Genomic DNA, 18659 nt, shown 5'->3' with positions numbered 1-18659 from the left:
TATGCAAATGAAAGAGAACATACCTTTTTTTGCCATAAATTCGCCCGAATTCCATTCAAGGAAGGTGGCATTCTTGGGACATCTGTTTCAAAATATGACCGAGTTTTAACGTAGCAGATACAAAACAAAAAGCAGAGGAGTGAACGATTCCCGAGGCCAATATGCGCCGTAGATTGTCTGGAATTTGTACTCGTTTATTGGGTTTAGCAACTGTTCACTTTAATGTTAATGAGGCACACCTTACTCGCCCTTGAAAAGAAGATGGCCCACGCCTCCTTCCAAGGACGGCCTAACATAAAGGCAATAAGACTCTTAAAAAAATAATACGATTAATTAAAAACAAATGTATTTTTGACGATTTCTATCACAAAATAGTAAAATCAGTTCTATGATGAGAAAACAATAACATATGCTAAACACCAACAAACATGTAGTTTGGTCGTTTCAGATCATTTTTCGGTCTATCTTTGCTATTACAGTCCTTTTGCTAATCTTTTAGACCGAAATCACTGGATATGACAAAACTCTGAAGATGGCGGTCAGTCGAATCGCGTCTTACTGACCACAACATGGTTTATCACATCATAGACCTCTATAGGAGCCACAATACTAACAAATCATAAACATTCGATTTACTTTTTTCTCCTAAACCCACTGATTGAATAAAACAAAAAATAGATTTAATAAAATAATATAAAACATAGGCCTGGAGGGTAACAACGTGTAAGTCCCAACCTCCGGACCACGATCCGGTCCTCTGACGCTAAAAATGCAATTTAAATAACAAATTCATTATATTTAGTAGTCTATTGACCTAATTACTTCTTTCCATTAATTAAACTTTTTATGAAAGATTTTGGTTGAAATGAAAAAGTTAGTGTCACGAGCGGGATTCGAACCCACGAACTTCGGTTCAATACGCCGCGCTCTAACCACTCGAGATGAGATGGGGAGTTGGTGTCTGGGTGGATCGAAGTCACGAAAGCTCGAGTGGTTAGAGCAGCGGCGTATTGAGCCGAAGGTCGTGGGTTCGAATCCCGCTCGTGACACTAATTTTTTTCATTTCAACCAAAAATCTTACATAAAAAGTTTAATTAATTAAAAAATAAAACATGATAGGGGTCTGTATATGGAGCCAACAGCCACATTCAATTCAATGAGACACAATCGAGCAAACTGGTTTACAAGTTTGGTATTGTCACAGATCAGATAGAATCGAGTACTGACCCCCATAATAAGCTATCTCGTGTCAATTGTCATTTATTTATTTTAATTGGTGAGCTTGAAGGAAAAATCGTTATTCTAGAAACCCAAAACAGCGCATTTTCCGATATGGTTAGATAACTTTTTGAAAGTGTTGAGGATTTCTTTCCTTAACTTTAAAGTAAAATGTGCAAACAGGTCTATAAATGTCCCCTGTGTCAACCTAGCATGGCCTATTCTTAATCGTGTGAGGATGATCCGTTTCCTTATATATAAATCTTTTGAAAAATAAGATTATGGAACTTAAAAAAATACAATTGTATTTTTCTATTTTGTAATCAAGAGCTTTATCGGAATTAAGGAATTTGTACTAATGCAAAATTTCAAGAGCCATAAATATCAATAATGCAATCTTGCATACTCACTCTATCCAGATTTTGCCGTGTAAAATATAAATTGAATCTATTGGATTAATATCTTTAATGGATAGTCAATACTTTACTGAAATAATTTCTATATAAAATTAAACTAAATGTGTTGATGGGTAGGAAATAAACTGTCTTTTCCACTATAGGTAGAATAGTTCCTATTGTGAAAAAGACAATTTATTTCCTATTCATCAACTTATTTTGGAGATTAAATTAGGATGGGCATTATCAAAAAATATCCTAAATATATTGGGTCCGCCCACACTCGCTCCGTACCACGAGAATTTCTTTCTTTAACTTTAAAGTAAAATGCGGGGCGTCGGTCATCACTGTGAGGTGAAGGTCCCGGGTTCGAATCCAGCGGCCCTGCATTCGAGCCCGACATACTTACAAATGGGCTTTTTTGTTGTGCAATGTATAACATATTTTAGATTTAAGTATTATCAAATAGAATCAAGTGACCCCATAATAAGCTATCACATGTCAAATGTTATTTATTTATTTATTTATTTTAATTGGTGAGTTTAGAAAAAACTCGTTATTCTAGAAAAGTGCAACAGCCCATTTTCCGTTATGGTTAGACAACTTTTTGAAATCCCTGGGCTGATGTCAGTTTTCAAAATTTCGAGAATTATTCAGGACCAGTAAAAGGCAATGCTATTCTGTTTGGCCCGGTTTCTGTTATAACACAAAAACTATTTAGTAATTTGACAAAAGGCCCAATTTCCTGTCTTTTTGTCAATTCAGCACTTTTTCCAACATTTTGATCGTAGGCAATTTCCCAATGCATCCGTCTGTTAGCTTTAATCTTCACGCTTAAGCTCAGTCGAATTGTATTTTTAGACATTTTAGGGATTGAAATAATCCCAAATAAAAGAAGCTTATTCGGTGTAGTTTGCATCATAAAGTTTGAATAATGGCTTAAAATTAAATCAAAGTTAATCATTAAGAATAAAGTAAAAAAAAATGTTTACCTTGTTTCAAATGAAGGTTTTTCTTCTAATCTGAAACAAAAAAATAGGTTAACTTTTTATAAGATGCATATTAGAACTACCCCATATGTGGTAACAAGTAATAATGTCATGGCAAATTAATAAAGAAAAGTTACAAAGAATGAACAACCTACCCACTGGAAACTCTTCTTGTTTTCATTTTTTTTACCTTATACATATTACACACGTGATCGCAAAACGGTTTTTCACGCGGTCACAGCACTAACACTAATGCCATCACCGCACCCGGAGGACACATGCCGTGAGAAACCAGCCAATGCTGGCACTAGTGTGAGGGATTAAAGGGCAAGGATGTTTCGAGGCATCATCGATTAAGGCTGTAGGTGTAGACAGGGCTAGAGCAGTAGGGTTAGAATCGAGCGGTTGGTGAGAAACTTTTAGTATCGGGAATCAATCAGTTGGTTCAGTTCGTTGACAAAAGGAAAGTGGCTGGCATTATGGATAATGAGGCTAGTGACATAGAAAGGAGCTTTAAGATTTGCTTGAGGACTTTTGATTGGAAAGGTAGGATACGCCGGATGTAGAACGGCTTTGCAGAACCCCACGGGTCACTCCGTATGTCCAAAGGGTCAGAGTAAAATCTTGTTTACGGTTAGTAAATGACGGACAAGATGGATTTCGATTTTAGAAATCTAAGTAGTTGTCCAAGTTTAGTGTTAAATTGTTGCCTCTTAAGTCTTGTGTTGGGATGTTACGTCAGTCTGCTGTCTAGATATAGTCCTAAATAATTGATTGATTATCGGTCTCTCTTTGTTATTGGTATTTAGTAACTGAGTCCATTTTCCTTCATTTAGTCTTGTCCTCAACTTGTACAGGTCTTCGACAAGCTCAAGGTGTTATTGAATGTTGAAAGTAGCTTGGATAGAATTCGAGTTAGAGGACAAAATTGCGTTATCGCCCTCGTCGGTGATTAAAATGGTATGAGAATGTACAGGAAGATAAACACTATAAATTATGTGAGACTAAGAGTGCTTCCTTTTTGGACGCTGTCTTGTATCTGTCTGACTTTCGAGAACTCGTTGCCACACTTCACTTCGAACAAGCTCGGTTGATTTCAGGATAAGGTAATGAGGAGTGGTTAGGAAGGGTTTAAGTTTATAAATCATGACAAGGTGCCAGATTCTATGAAAAAACCTGTGCTTGATCTAAGAACGCACCCAATTATACTCTCTTCTCTAGAGCAGACGAGATAGTGTAGACAAATTTGAAAACTTATTGGATCGTGGAATGATGAGAACGGAAACCGAATTGTTGAGAAGGTAAGATTTTATGTGTATCTAGGAAGGGTATTAAGCGCTGAAAAAGGGGTCTTTCAAGGATTTTCTTCATTGAAGGAAGAAGGCTGATTGGTCTGGAGAATATGTGGTGGTCACATGCGTCCGTAACAGGACAGGCACTAAGAGTATGATTCGTAAGATAATTTTTTCCACTCACTCTGGGTGTCACTGTTGCGAACTCTAGGACATCTCAACATTTTTGGTAGAGTTGTTTGAATACAGAGGGTGGTTGAGCGTTTGGTTGAAATCCAGTAGTCTTTTGTTGTCGACGTTCAACGATGTAAAGCAAATTATTTGCATTCACGTTTATGTCATATTTTTTATTGTTTTCATGATGATTTAGAGAATTCTTAAGCAAGAAAAGTTGGTCCGGTTTGTTACATCTTTGGCCCATCCGTCTTCGCTATGAGGGTTATCTCTATCACCTCTGGTACCCTAATTACGAGAATACACATTTCCTTAGCAATCTTAGAATATTAAGAATATTAAAGTTATGCGAGAACTTCTGGGCCAAAGATGAAAGTTAATTTTAGTCCTGTAAGATCTTTATTCCGATTGTTGAGCGTATAATGTAATGGTAAATAAGCATGATCGATTTTATATCCAACAGTTGATATTGATGAATAGTAATAAGTTTCCGTGTCAGTGGAAATCAGTCGATTGACAATACACGGACCAATAGTTTCCCCAAGCTATAAATGGCCAGTTGTAATTAAGATCATTGGAGCGTTACACAATAGCGAAAATATTGCATAAATTCGTCCTCCGGAGCGCCCGGAATGGGAAGGGAGCGGCCATCTTCAGTGGGCGTCGGTTTAACATTTCATGATTTCGGGCGGAAAATATCGGCTGTAATCTTTAAACTGGCTGTCATTAAATGATTCAAATCATTTTCACTTTAGACGTTTGCCTATAATAATGATAATAATATGAGCATGAATGGGCGATTTGGCACAACTGGGTCCGCATACTCTCGTTCTGCGACATTGGTAAATGTTACGCCTTTTTACATAAATTTGACTCTTATCGAGTTCAATCCATTTATAAATTTACACATAAATACAATAAATAAGATTTAAGTAGTTTTGGGTCGAATAAAATAAGCCACCTACTAGAAACCCTGAATAGATTTTAAAGGTGATTAACAAGCAAACAATAAACTACATGGAGAACGATGTGTACGAGAAGTAATAGCTTAAAAAAATACACAATTACAATGAGCTACTGACATCTGGCAAAGAATTAGATTTATTAGGCAAAATGTGTAAACTGTCTCATGAAAAGAAAAAAGAAACATAAAAAAATAGCTGATTACATATTATGTAAATTTATGTACTTCATCATGGAAGAGAAGACTTGAAAATGATCCGACTCGTATTTGGCACGCTAGCTGTTCTAGGTTCAAATCCCGATATAACCCAAGGTTTCTCAATTGAGATGATTACTAAAAATATATTGTAAAGTGATTTGACACCCGAGGGTTGGCAGGAATTGCTTTACAATAAACTATTAAACTTGATTGCTTGTATTATGACTTAGATTTTGTGTGTGCATGCATACTTGCGGTCGAACACCACCAATATTCTTCAGGCAACTTTATTGTTAAATTTATTTACGGGCACAAACATGAATTTATCATTAATAATTATAATTACTCACTCGAGTATTAATTACTATTATTGAATTGTGATCAAGCTTGGCTGACACTGTATCGAATTTTTGTCGTGTATTTTAATTCAGTACAGTGGTATAATTTAGTTTTAATCTTATTTAAATGTCCATAGAATTTTTTATACATTAACCTTGTTGGTGTTTTCAAGATGTCTGTGTTTGTTCAAAATTTACAACATACAACATCCCACGTTTGTTATGTGTAAAAAGTTAATGTGCATAAATTGTTTTTTTAGGGACAAATATGATTTAATAACAACGTACAGAATATTTAAACATATGTTTTTGGGGAGAATATACGATTTTTTCATTTTCGCGCTTCCAAGAAAAGAGCATGGGTTGGGATAGTGTTAGTTTTGAGATAGGTTAGGTGGACTAAGGTTAGGGTTAGAGATGGGGTTGAATCAGGTTAGGTTAAGTACTGTTACTTAGAATTAGGGTTAAGGACGAGTTAGGTTACGGTCTGGGATGTGTTAGGTTAGTTCAGGTTAGATTAGGTAATGTAGGGTAGAAACAAGTAAGGAACTGGCTTAAGGGCGCGCTAGTTTATGGTTAGGGTTAGGAACGAGTTAAGTTGGTTTAGGTTAGATTGCAGATTTTCTATGAGCCAATGTTTTTTCATAAAGCGGAGAAAATATGGAAGTACATTTCACTGGTGAGGGAGCTTTACAGTCATAACTAATTTTAAGTAACGTTTGTATAAACAGTGTTACGAGGGGCGTCAGTGGCCGCAAAAGGTTTAGGTGTTGGCAACGCACTATACGGTAAAGGTCCCGGGTTCGAATCCAGCGGCCCTGCGTACAAACCCGGCAAACATACAAATGGGATTTTTTTTCAAAAACATCGGCACCCGAGGCTTCATATAACCTCGTAAAAAAATTGTTGAAGTTATAAAGTAAAATTTATATAAAAGTGCATAGAATTTTGGGGACGGGCTTTCCATACATTTATTAATAAAACTTGGCAAAATTTTTCCTTCCATTCTGTATTATGCTAATATCGTCAACAAACACCAATCAATTTTGTCGTGTAATCGCTAACAATTTCTGAGAATTTAAGCAGTTCGAAAGCTTTGACAAGGTGTTGCTTTTTAAGTTATTTCTACAGTCATCCTGAAATGATCTCACTTTTTAAAAGGCATCAGTTTAATATCTTGTGTCGATCTTCTCGGAATCGTACCGCGTAGGTGCCAAAAGGGTGCGAGCACAAGCTACACATTTCGTACAATGAGAAATTACGAAGCGTTCTTCGTCACATCACTTTGAACATTGATAATCAATCATAAGCGCTGCCAACAAGTGCAAGTCACGTTTTTATTTCCATTCCCGGCGAAGATTTATTGTTTACATTGTAATCAACCTCGGAAACCGGCCTATTCGGTTTTTATTTGTTCTTGTCGGATGGGAAATAGATCAGCGATAGCCGGGAGGTCTGCGAATATCGGAAAGTGTTAATCTCTTAAGTTCATTTTTCTGGTAAAAAGTCCCACTGCTTGCGAGTTTTTGACGTTACTAATATTTTAACAATGGATTATTGTTATTATTATTGAAAATTGTTGATAAATGTACAAGCAAATGTGTGGTGATTAGTGACCGTTAATCGATATTTATTTAGAAATCGTGAGATGCGGTCTGGTGTGATGTAGGTTTCAGAAAAACATTTTCTTTATCGTGCCAACGTTTCGATCTTTATTGAGATCATCTTCAGGGCTCAAAGTGTTTTTCTTCTGTGTAATTGTTCCATTCTTGCGTGTCGTGTCGAGAGGGCCAAAACGTTGGCACGGTAAAGAAAATGTTTTTCTGAAACCTACATCACACCAGACCGCATCTCACGATTTCTAAATAAATAAAGTACAAGCAAATCTTGATTCTGGGTAGCGATATTTGTTGGGTACATATCGGTACCAATTGTAGTGTAATGAAGAGGGCAAAATACATTCACCGAAAGTTTGGCAAAATTTGAACTTTATTTAGACCACATCCCTGATCGTACCGAGTTTTACAATTTACCTGGTGGTTTTTCACTCCTGGCGATAAATTCTAAACTATCCTTGGTAATCCTTAAAAAAAGAGTTATTTACTATTGAAATTTTCGGTATAATCTAGTTTTACATGAATTATAGAAAAACTGAAAAATATTTGACTTGATTTCAACTTAACCAACCTCATGTGCTTTCAGACCTCGTAGTCGATGTCGTCGGGTTTTTTCGTAATTCTGTAATGTCAATATGAGAAATAGGATGCTATAAGTTAAAACAAACCGAAAAATTTGTAATTAATGAAATAATGTAATGTTGTAATATTTATTCAGGCCCTGATGATGGTCTTATAAAGGCTTGGCACGTGATCACAGAGTCTACTTCTTTTTCTACCTGATCAGAAACCAGATCCCAAACACATGAATTCTAAAGTTTTTGTTCTTCTTTACATTTCTTGTAAGAAGTTCTTCTACTTTAGCATGGAGAAAGATAAGTTTTACTATAATAAGTATTTATGTAGTATATGAACAATGCGTTATTATTATTACTGAAAATTAATAAATATACGTTCTAAAGTTTTTGCTTTTATACAATTAAATAAATTTAAATTTGATCTACTGTTCTAGAAAAGTACAAAAACTTGTAAAATACTACGGAAATAAGGGAAATGTTACTCAGTTTTGATTTTAATATTCATTTACGGATTTCCTGAGGGGAGGTAAACGTTTATCCAATGGTATAACTGCCCTAATGAAACGTAAAAAGCTTCTATTTCACAAAATTCCTCTTTTCAGATAAGAAAAAATTACCAACGGGCGAGTCATGTGTTAACACATTGAACAGCAATATGATTTTAACCTTCGTGGAATTTTTTGCTCATCGGTTGTTTAAATTTTGGAAGCCATAAAACTTTCCCGGGGGAAAACCGTTTTATGAACGAGGTGTCAACGGTTTCTTCGAAGAATAGAAAGTCCATCGGGAGAACGATTTAAAATTGACAGACTCACAAAGACAGACAAAGATGGGCACAGTTGTCGCGCTATTCGGGGAATCGAGCACCAACTCGAATTGCGAAGACATACTGACAACAAAAGTATCAGGATGCAAAGTGACGGATGTCAGTCAGAAAAGCCCCGCGTTTGTAGGTAACGAAAAATCCGAAGAAACCAAACCCAGTGAGTACCCCAGCAATTCTAACGGCGCGTCGAGCGTTTGCGTCGCGGAAAAGAAGGAGAACACGTTGATTTGTAAACTTTGTAACTTTATATGTTTCTCAGAAGCGAGATTAAAGAAACACGCGCTGACCCATTCGGACGTCAAATTGCTCAATTGCCAACACTGCGATTATAAGACGGTGTTGGAAAGCAACTTGAAGAACCACATGCGCGTCCACGCCACAGACAATCAATACGCTTGCAGCGTTTGTAAATATCAACTTGTAGATGTTAACCATTACACGGAACACATGACATCCCACGAGGAGGAGATAGATTTAAAATCTCTAGAATCTCTAAGTTCAGAGAACGGAAATCGTTCGGGAGGTAGTGTATACTCTTGTGTTTTATGCTCTTACAAAGGAGCATCGATAAAAGCGCTTAGGAGTCATGTTAAAACCCACTCTCAGGAAAAACCTTTCAGCTGCGCCGAATGTAATTTTAGTTGTAAAAACAAAAGTAATCTGCGCCGACATATGACCATTCACACCGGAAACTCATTCGTCTGTACAGAGTGCGATTACAAATGCAGTACGGCGACAACGCTGAAGTACCACGTGATGCGCCATACCGGAGAAAAGCCTGTCGCATGTACGGAATGCGATTACAGGTGTAAGACGAACGGAGATCTGAGGAGGCACAACCGGATCCACACAGGAGAGAAACGATTCGTCTGCAACCAGTGCGGCTATAAGTGCGCGGCTGGTGCCAATTTGAGAAGGCATTCAAAGACGCACACTGGGGAAAAAGTGTTCGGTTGCACGGAATGCGATTACAAATGCATCACGTCCAGCGCGTTGAAATGCCACAAAATGAAGCATACGGGGGAAAAGCCGTACGCCTGCACGAAATGCAACTACAAGTGTACCAAACCGATGAACTTGAAAAACCACCAGATCGTCAGGCACACCGGTGCCAAGATGTACACCTGCCCGCAGTGCGACTACAAGTCTTACGAAGAGACCAACTTCAACATACACATGACGACACACCGTGGGGACAAACTGTACGCCTGTAGGCTATGCGGCAGCCGTTTCGGCCAACTGCTCGACTTGAAAAACCATGTGAAAACCCATAAAAACGAATGAGCACAAAATATCACGAAGACAAACGGACAACCGCGAGGGAAGTCATAGGAAATAAACCACACTTTCAACCAACAAAAAAGTGTGGAATCTGGACGAGAACCAGTCCTAACGTTTAGTGATAATTTAGTTAACACGAAGCACGGATGTTACATTCTAATCCTACGCTTAGACATTGTTTTTATAATTGATCGTTTCAAGAATGGAAAGAAGTAGGTGCAAACAACCATCAGTTTTCTTATGTTTTACAGTAATAAACGTTACAATTGAGAGAATTTCCATTATTGTGAACCCACATAAAAAAGTGAATACCTTATTTTCGGGTTCAAAATAGACAATTTCAACAAACAATTTACTTACGTAAGATTCGTATAAGAAGTGTATTAAATTTCAATTTCGTTTTAAACACCTCCCTGTCGAGAGATTTTGAACTCCCACGTTTTATTTTCTGGCAAGTAGAACCAACTTTATGAACGGAATGTTGTAAATAAATAAACATACTTCATATAAGGGTTCCTAAGAATTAAAATCCCCAAGTAAAGAAATGTCGAAGGTGTAATTATTTGTAGAAAAACCTGAAAACCCATGACAAACCCATCTTGTTGTTTCTAAGTTGACACAAAACAAGGGATAGTTTGTAAACATTTTAATTGTAAAACAACTAAATAATGATAGTTTAGACTTGTTTATTCTGAAATTAAACACGGAAATGATGTAGTTTTCTCGGTCGCCCTGATAACCGTCAGAGACTTGTCCGATCAGCAATGATCTTGGACACCTCTTTTATCCCTATCTGTAATGGTCATCCCTGGTCCGTGTATTCTCGCAGTGTTTCTAGATTTTGAGAAATGTATGGTGATTAGGGACCGCTAATCGATAATTATTCAGAAATTGTGAGATGCGGTCTGGTGTGATGTAGGTTTCAGAAAAACATTTTCTTTATCGTGCCAACGTTTCGATCTTTATTGAGATCATCTTCAGGTTCAAAGTGTTTGTCTTCAGTGTAATTGTGCCATTCTTGTGTGCCGTGTTGAGAGTGCCACCATGTAAGGTATTGGTTGAGATAAAAAGGAGGGAAAATTCATTGAAAAATGGCAAAAAGGAGGGAAAATTCGAAAGGTTGGGTTGAGATGGGAAGTAGGTGTCCGAGTGGTTAGAGCAGCGGCGTTTTGAGCAGAAAGTCGTCGGTTCGAATCCCGCTCGTGACACTGACTTTTTTATCTGAACTAATTAATTGAAAGATATTAATTGGTCACGCGGACCAGGAAAACTAGTGAATTTAATAAGTTTAAATGAAGTATACTTTCACTAAAGCTCTCCGTGGCCATTTTATTTGTCCCCGAGAATCAAATAGATTACACGACATTTGAAAAATGGCAAAAAGGAGGGAAAATGCGAAAGGTTGGGTTGAGATGGGAGGTTGGTGTCCGAGTGGATCGAAGTCACGATAGCTCGAGTGGTAGAGCAGCGGCGTATTTAGCAGAAGGCCATGGGTTCGAATCCCGCTCGTGACGCTGACTTTTTTATCTCATCCAATAACTTACATAAGAATTAATTAATTGTTATGGGATAAAGTTGGGAGAGTGTAAAATAACATGAAAAATCAAGTAAATATATCGAAACAATGAAAGAAATAAAGTAAAAACACTCTTCGGTACACAATTGAACATAATAAAAAGAAAAAGCTTCAAAATAATTAAATTAAAGGTTCAAAATTCCGCCTGAAGAAGAAGAAGAATGCAAGCACGATACTTGACAAACTACTAGTAACATGAAAAGCGATATACCTTTAATATTATTGAGAATCGGACTTTGAAAAATATGGACTTTTTAGTCAAATTGCCATGTAGGATAACCACATGATGTATAAATTCAGTATACAGTCTGTTCATAGGACACCCTGTATAGTCGAATATTAAAATTTGCAAATTAGTAATTATTTTATTATCAGTTATATAATTATCATTTATTTTCAGTTATATTTATAATTTATAATAATATAATAAATTTTTGATATATTCTTAGCTTTAGAAAGTATTTCTATATAGTTTGACCAATTTTTAAGAAGATTGCTACAAGAGATCAATCTGAACTAGCCGAAAGGCTTCATTCGCTAACTCGCAACTCTCGACTCACCCGGTAGATCAAACTCGAAAAACCGGAAAAAACATACTTTTGAGATGTTTTTTTAGACTTTTGATATTTCCTTAGTTTAAGAACGTATTTCTAGATATTTTGTATTTAATAAATTATAATAAATAAATATTCAGTTTTAATTTATTATCAGTTATATATTCTACTACTATACTTCTCAGTTGTAATATATTTTTGTAACTATTTTAATTACAATTGTGTATCAAAAAATGTTTAAGTTTGTATTTTGAAACCATAAGTTTCAGTATTGTAAGTGCCTGTTCTTGTTTGTTAACGTTGTGCATGATTAATAATAGTTTTAAAGTCCTGATGAAGAGAATAATTTATATTCCACGAAACCCTGACGAAATGAGTGTTTTTGTTTCTTTCAAATTGGCCTTATGATTTTTAATACTGGCTTATAATGCGCTAAAGTTTATTTTATCAAAAACACCCATTATAAATAGGTTGTGGACAAAAGTAGGACATACACGAGGAAGATCCTATTTTCTGAAAATATATATTTTAAATCTCTGACAAATAAATAATTTTGATGGAAAATCTTGTAAATAATGGTTTTACGGAGAGTCTGCATTACAATCACAATTTGGCAGAAACGGTTGAAATTTTTAAGAAAAACTATTCGGTTATTTCCCTTATTTTTTAATCATTTTCACCGCCTTCTTTCTGGCATGAATCACTTTGCTTTTGCCGTTGACTAAGTGGTAGCGATGTTTCAGGAAGACTCCTGCAGAACGCCACATATGGTAACCTGTTTGCCCTTGTCCCGGTTGCCCAGTTGTGCAAAATGGACAAATAAACACAGCACGTACTTTATGCAACATGCTTTGTTTTTTCTGTATTGATTCTTTCAAATGTCAGTTCCTGTTGAACAATGAAAAGCCAATAAGATCATTTTTAAGGAAATAGTCGTTTAGGTTTTTTTAGAAGTGAAGAAGGTTGCTGGTACAATATGGTTACATGAAATAGATCCAAAATGAAAAAATCCAAACCGAAAAGAGATTATTTTTCCCCATAAAAAGTTTATAAAAGAGGTAGAAAAATTAATTTATCTAATACTAATAGTAAAAATTAAAAACTAATTATGTACAAAGCTGCTACCCCACAATAAACAGAAAAATCCGTATGGAGGCACGTCAGGGTCATAGGATGTTTGAGGCAAATCGCAGAATCATTAATTTCTGTGAATTCGAGCTTGTTCAAACACATAACGCAAACTGTATAGATGAATTTGTTGCAGAAACTCTTTGTAAAAAAATTGAACATAGGCAACCTTCTGGATGATAATAGTAGAACTCTGTTGTTTATTTTTTGTAATAAAACTCTGTTGTAATTTTTTTTGAGTAGTAAACGAACATCGGTCACTATGTACTAAGCTGTTCGGGTTCACCTGATAGGAGAAAACAGTCAGAGAGACAGTGGGTTATAAGCAGGGTGAGGCAAATCGCAGAATCCTTAATTTCTGAGAATTCGAGCTTATAAAAAGCAAAATGCAAAGTATTTTTTGAACTAAACTACTATAAAACTTAAAATATATAACTATATTATATGTTTTATAACTACTTTTTAAAATTAATTTGTTGTAGAAATGGTTGTGAACAATTAACAATCCATAGATCTAAATAGCTCAAGCTGAAATATCTGAATGAGATTATATATGTTAACAGTTTTTTTTTTTTTCCTTTTTTTGTAGGGACATCCGACAGCTAGGTCATTTCAGCCCCGAGCGGAAAGTAAAATAGTGCAATACACACTCAATACACAGCCATACCAATAAATACATTCACTCATACAAGACACAGAAACAGAAAAATACATAATTTAACTTCTCTATACAATAAAATTCCCAATTCCCTTAAAAAGCAGAACAGGGAACCCTGAAACTCGTTGCTGTGTCCGAGAACCCCTTTTAAATCTAGTGGCTTGCCTACTCGCGCCCTGTAGGGAGCCAAGGCACGACACGCTTCGATTATGTGGGACACAACGAGCAACCTTTCTTTGCATAAGGGACACCTGCGGAGGGATTGGCCCACTATCAAGTGCCCGTGTTTACAGTTATTACGTCACAATAACAGGAAAAGGATATAATATATGTATAAAGGATATAATATATTAAAAGGATATGATATATGTACATCTTAAACTATTATTTATTCATTACGTAGGGGATTAATAGGCAAACAATCATAGAAAGTTATTATTTCCAAAACACCCAAGAGCATGGAAATAAAATTACGGACAACAGGTGTAAAAAGGTGGCTAACAGGTTTCTGAATGAGTGACCTAGCAAAACACTAAAATCTCACTATTTAAAAACTACTAACGACAAAATCACACTACGCAAAGTAAAGGAACTACGATTGGCCATAATTAAATATATCTTGAGTGAGCTAGCGAATGAGTGAGTGAATGAGATAGCTGGCAAGTCCTCATGATTGACCTAGTAAGTCAATCAGTCAGTAAGCTTGCGGTGAAATAAAAAATTTTAATAAAAAAAGGTGTAACATCTATGCATTGTTATCCAACTTTAAGAATTCGCTATTATTAAAAAGCCCCTAGCTGCGAAATTTTACTATAGGCATTAGACGGAATAAATAAATGAAAAACGACTGGTTATAATAGACCACAGGCATCTCTCAACTTTGGCAAATTTGTCAGTTTCTTTCTTAAACCGCAAGTACAGACTCTCCTGAAAAATGAATGCGTATCAAAATTTAAATCAATGAAGTCTAAAAAAACATACTGTTCGTTCGAAAAACGATGGCTACCCACTTAGTAAATTTGGTCAAGATATCGGATGGTTGAGTCCTGTCTCTTTTCTACGAGACGTTTCATTTAAAAAATCGGAAGCGAGAAAAACAAATTCTATTATAAAGAATAAAAACGCAGGCGAAACAATCAATTAGCTATTAGCACAGGCTGAGCATAATCAGGGAAGATCAAACTGCGGACAAATGGTAAATAGCTCATCGTCCAATCGGACAATGTTTTAGTCCTTTTATTTTCCGTAGAAAACGCTCTGCAGTGAACAGGTGCCACGGTGATTTCTGATCCAGGCCGAATTTGCGAAACATACGCGCTCGCCTTTTGAGTTGAAAAAACGACCAAGTTGCACACATGGAACGGAAATCAATTCCTTCTTTGGAGGACGTCAATGCCAAATTCCTCGACTGCCCACTGTGTCTTTAAATATACTAATCGTCCTTAGCCATTTTTAAGGTACCAGTCGTAATAAAAGTTATTAATGAATTGGAAGTTTTTTCTTGGAGTCCGCGAATTGCATTTGTGGACGTGTAAAAACTCAAATAAGATTCGGTATAAAAGGAAAACGATGTGTCGTCTATCTTTCAAAAAGCACGGTTCGTTAATTTAACGTCCCTTGTCCTACTGATCGCCCTGCGTATAAGGACGTTTAAATGTCAACACCGGAGGCTTTCTGAACCACCTGGCCCAAGAATGGTGCTTGACATTGAAGGTGGCCCAACCATCTGGCCGATTCGGTTGAAACTGTGTTCAGAAGAGTTTTCGAAATGGCAGAAGACACGCCTATCAAACTGCCCTGGGGTTATCAGTTTTTGATAAGAATTCGGGTGATCTTTTATTAAAATCTCGGCCGACATATGTCGAATATTGAGCAAGAGCGATGAAAGATTTCAACGCCAAAAGAATCCTAGAACACCGCCATGAGAAAGTTTCCTTGGAATGTTTGACCGGTGTTTCTCGGCAATTTGAACAACATGGAACGATATGTACGTTATATAATCATATTAGATGTGGCGAAGAAAGTAAGGCATGTTTTACACAGTTTAAAAAGAAAATATCAGCATTTCACAAGGATATTTAATTTGATAGTTGACTTTCATTCACTAGGTTAAAGGTAAATAACTAACAAAAAAATCTCATTCAAAAAGTTAAACCGTATTTAATTTTAATTTAATACAATAAAAATTATAATTACACGCTAAAAAATGAAGCAGTCGCTGTTCCAATCACAAAATAACCTAAGGGTTATTACAATCACTGTTTAATAATATTTTTAAAAACTTTAACAACCTATTGAGCCTAACAAATACCATTACAATCTTTCAGAAATTTTCCAAAAATATGTATACAAGATATCTGAGGATTATAAATAAATGTGTATAAATGATTGTTCAAAAGAACAAGCTTAACATGTCAATATCAACACGAATTTGTAACAAAAATCTAAATGATTATTTTTGAGAACAATCGTTTTAAAAGTAAGTTGGAGATTTTGGCAAAAATAAATAAACCAACCTTTAACTGTGTATATTTCAACATTTAACCAGAGGTTGCCAATAAAACGGTTGTTTTTGAAGGTGTTTTGGATTTTGAGTCTGTTCCAGATAGCAGAGCTATTAACCCTGAGATTTATACTAAGCTGAGCTTGGTTGTGCAATATATATATATTTGATTTTTTTTTTCAATGAATCATTATCTCCATCAAAGGTGAGATGATGTATCGACCTGCTTGTTGAACAAAAGGATCTTCAGTGAGATCACAACAGAAACGACAATTTTTTAAGTTATTGCCGAGCTTTCGACGATTATATGTCATCATCAGGGCCTATTTATTTTAGAAAAATATCGCAGTTAGAACATGTTATATCATTAAAAAAATTCCAAAAAACAATTATTTATCTTACTTTAACTCAATGAGTGTTAAAATATATTTGGAGAGCAAGAAACTGCATTTATAGTAAGATTAATTAAAGTTAGGTGAAGCTTAGTATCTAAACAATGAACAGTAGGGAGTTAATTAAAAACCATAAAACAATATAATATAAAAATTTTAAAAAAATATTTAAAACCTCAACGTAGTTTATAGGTTACCTCGGTTACACATAACTATAAGTACACGTGTCTTTTTCTTAAAATGTTGTGACCTCACTGAAGATCCTTTTGTTCAAATTATCTCCATCGTATTATCAAAATATAAACTTTGGCAATGAACTTTGGCTCGACATTCATTATTTGAAGAATCCCCTTTTTCTTAAACTACATGAATCATTTTCATTTCTTTTTAAAAAAGAAGGTTCCTATTCACATTAAGTTAATGTTAAGTTAACTTAATGTGAGTAGGAACCATCTTTTTTAAAAAGGATTGAACTCCACACTCACTCCATCCTTTATAATTTCATTTTGTCAACTTTCTGCGCTACGTTTCAGCTTCTAATCTACTTTATCGGAGGAGCTCCAGGCACATCTCTTAAAAATAACCAAATGGAGCACTGGCGTATAAAGCTTGATGAGAGCAAATGCACATGTAACATTTACACTCCGAAGGAAAACCCCTCATACAATATTCCTCAGGAAAAACACCCATCCCAAAAACAAGGGTTCGATCTTTATTGAGATCATCGTAGGTTCGAATCCCGTTCTTGATACTGACTTTTTACATCAACCAATACCTTACATAAATGATTATTCGTGAGATTTGGTCTGGTGTGACGTAAAAACATTTTCTTTATCTTTTTCTTTATGCCAACGTTTCGATCTTTATTGAGATCATCGTCAGAGCTGAAAGTGTTTGTTTTCTGTGTATTTGTGCCATTCTTGGGTGTCGTGTTGAGAGTGCCCACACTCTTTACGGTTTATTGAAGACATACATTCCCATCGGTGTTTGTGGGATGTATCATTCACGGAATACAGAAATCGGGAATTGAAAAGGCAATCATTGAACGATTTAACTCAAAAATTCAGTGTTTCCGTCGACGAAATTGAAAAAAAAATGCACACTTTAAAATGACAGTTTTTTAATGCACTTCCGATTGGATGCACTACGTACAATGCAAAAAAGAACAAGGGAAATTCCTGAGAGCTAGTTCCTCCGTCATTTTCGCAGGCACTGATGAATGTGAACTGACTCTTGGTCTGGACACGGTTCTTTGTCGCGGAGCAGAGTCGGCGCTGCATCGCAACAATGAATCTACGCAGCCCTGACTGCCCCGCAACATGAATCTTAACGTTTCTACGCAAAACAAACTGACATTCTACGAGACAATACTAAAGCCAAACTGGGCATACGGACTAGAATTATGGGGCACCGCCAAACCTTCCAACATCCAAAGAATACAGTCCTCCAAATTCAAAGTCTTCAGAATCATAGTCAATGCTGCTCCCTTTCGGCAAAAAACAATTTCCAAAGCATTTTCCACTTTTCACACTAAACTTTCCTCTCACCCCAATCGAGCCGCGCAATCCGTATCCAATAGAAACTACTATAATCCCACCAGACGACTGAAGAGGTGATGGCCTCGCGACCTACTGAATGATGATTAGTCCTCGCGTATAGCTGAGACAACGGTTGCCAATTCCCCTCACGACACATGATCCATGCCAATTGTAAATTTAACGCATTACATGTAAAATACTACATATGTAATAAATATATTAAATTTTAAAAATAAAATTCTACTTTCGATTTTCTACTTTATGGAGCGTAAGTGTAAAGTACTGTTGGAGCTTTGTTTTGAAGCTCTTCTGGATATTTTAAGTGTTCTCATTTATTTGCTACTGGCTCTAAAAAGGAAATATTATGTATATGGAAGAAATTCAACTGCAGAACTTCAAAAAATTTCAGCGACTATCTTTAGCCTGCTTTTATCCTGGACG

The 18659-nt window shown here is 35.9% G+C and overlaps 2 protein-coding genes across 4 annotated transcripts in view; one reads left to right on the top strand and one right to left on the bottom strand.

Annotated features, from left to right (window-relative positions):
- The window catches only part of LOC106663643, a 303217-nt gene that overhangs the window by 250227 nt on the left and 34331 nt on the right, over window positions 1-18659 (bottom strand). For all 3 annotated transcript variants that reach the window (XM_014388633.2, XM_014388635.2, XM_024226677.1), the window contains exon 3: window positions 2606-2635. The gene's annotated coding sequence lies outside the window, so the exon portion shown is untranslated. The remainder of the gene's footprint in view (window positions 1-2605; window positions 2636-18659) is intronic.
- LOC106663644 (oocyte zinc finger protein XlCOF6.1-like) lies at window positions 8242-10137 on the top strand. Its single transcript, XM_014388636.2, has one exon. It carries the CDS (start codon window positions 8592-8594, stop codon window positions 9870-9872), a length of 1281 nt encoding a protein of 426 aa, XP_014244122.1. The 5' UTR covers window positions 8242-8591; the 3' UTR covers window positions 9873-10137.

Source organism: Cimex lectularius, unplaced genomic scaffold, assembly GCF_000648675.2.
Source record: "Cimex lectularius strain Harlan isolate CLEC.00 unplaced genomic scaffold, Clec_2.1 scaffold89, whole genome shotgun sequence".
In the NCBI taxonomy this organism is placed as follows: Eukaryota; Metazoa; Arthropoda; class Insecta; order Hemiptera; family Cimicidae; genus Cimex; species Cimex lectularius.
This window is presented reverse-complemented; position numbering and strand designations above follow the sequence as displayed.

Coding starts and splice junctions, on each gene's coding strand:
- LOC106663644 (XM_014388636.2), top strand. CDS start 8,592: ATGGGCACAGTTGTCGCGCTATTCGGGGAATCGAGCACCAACTCGAAT.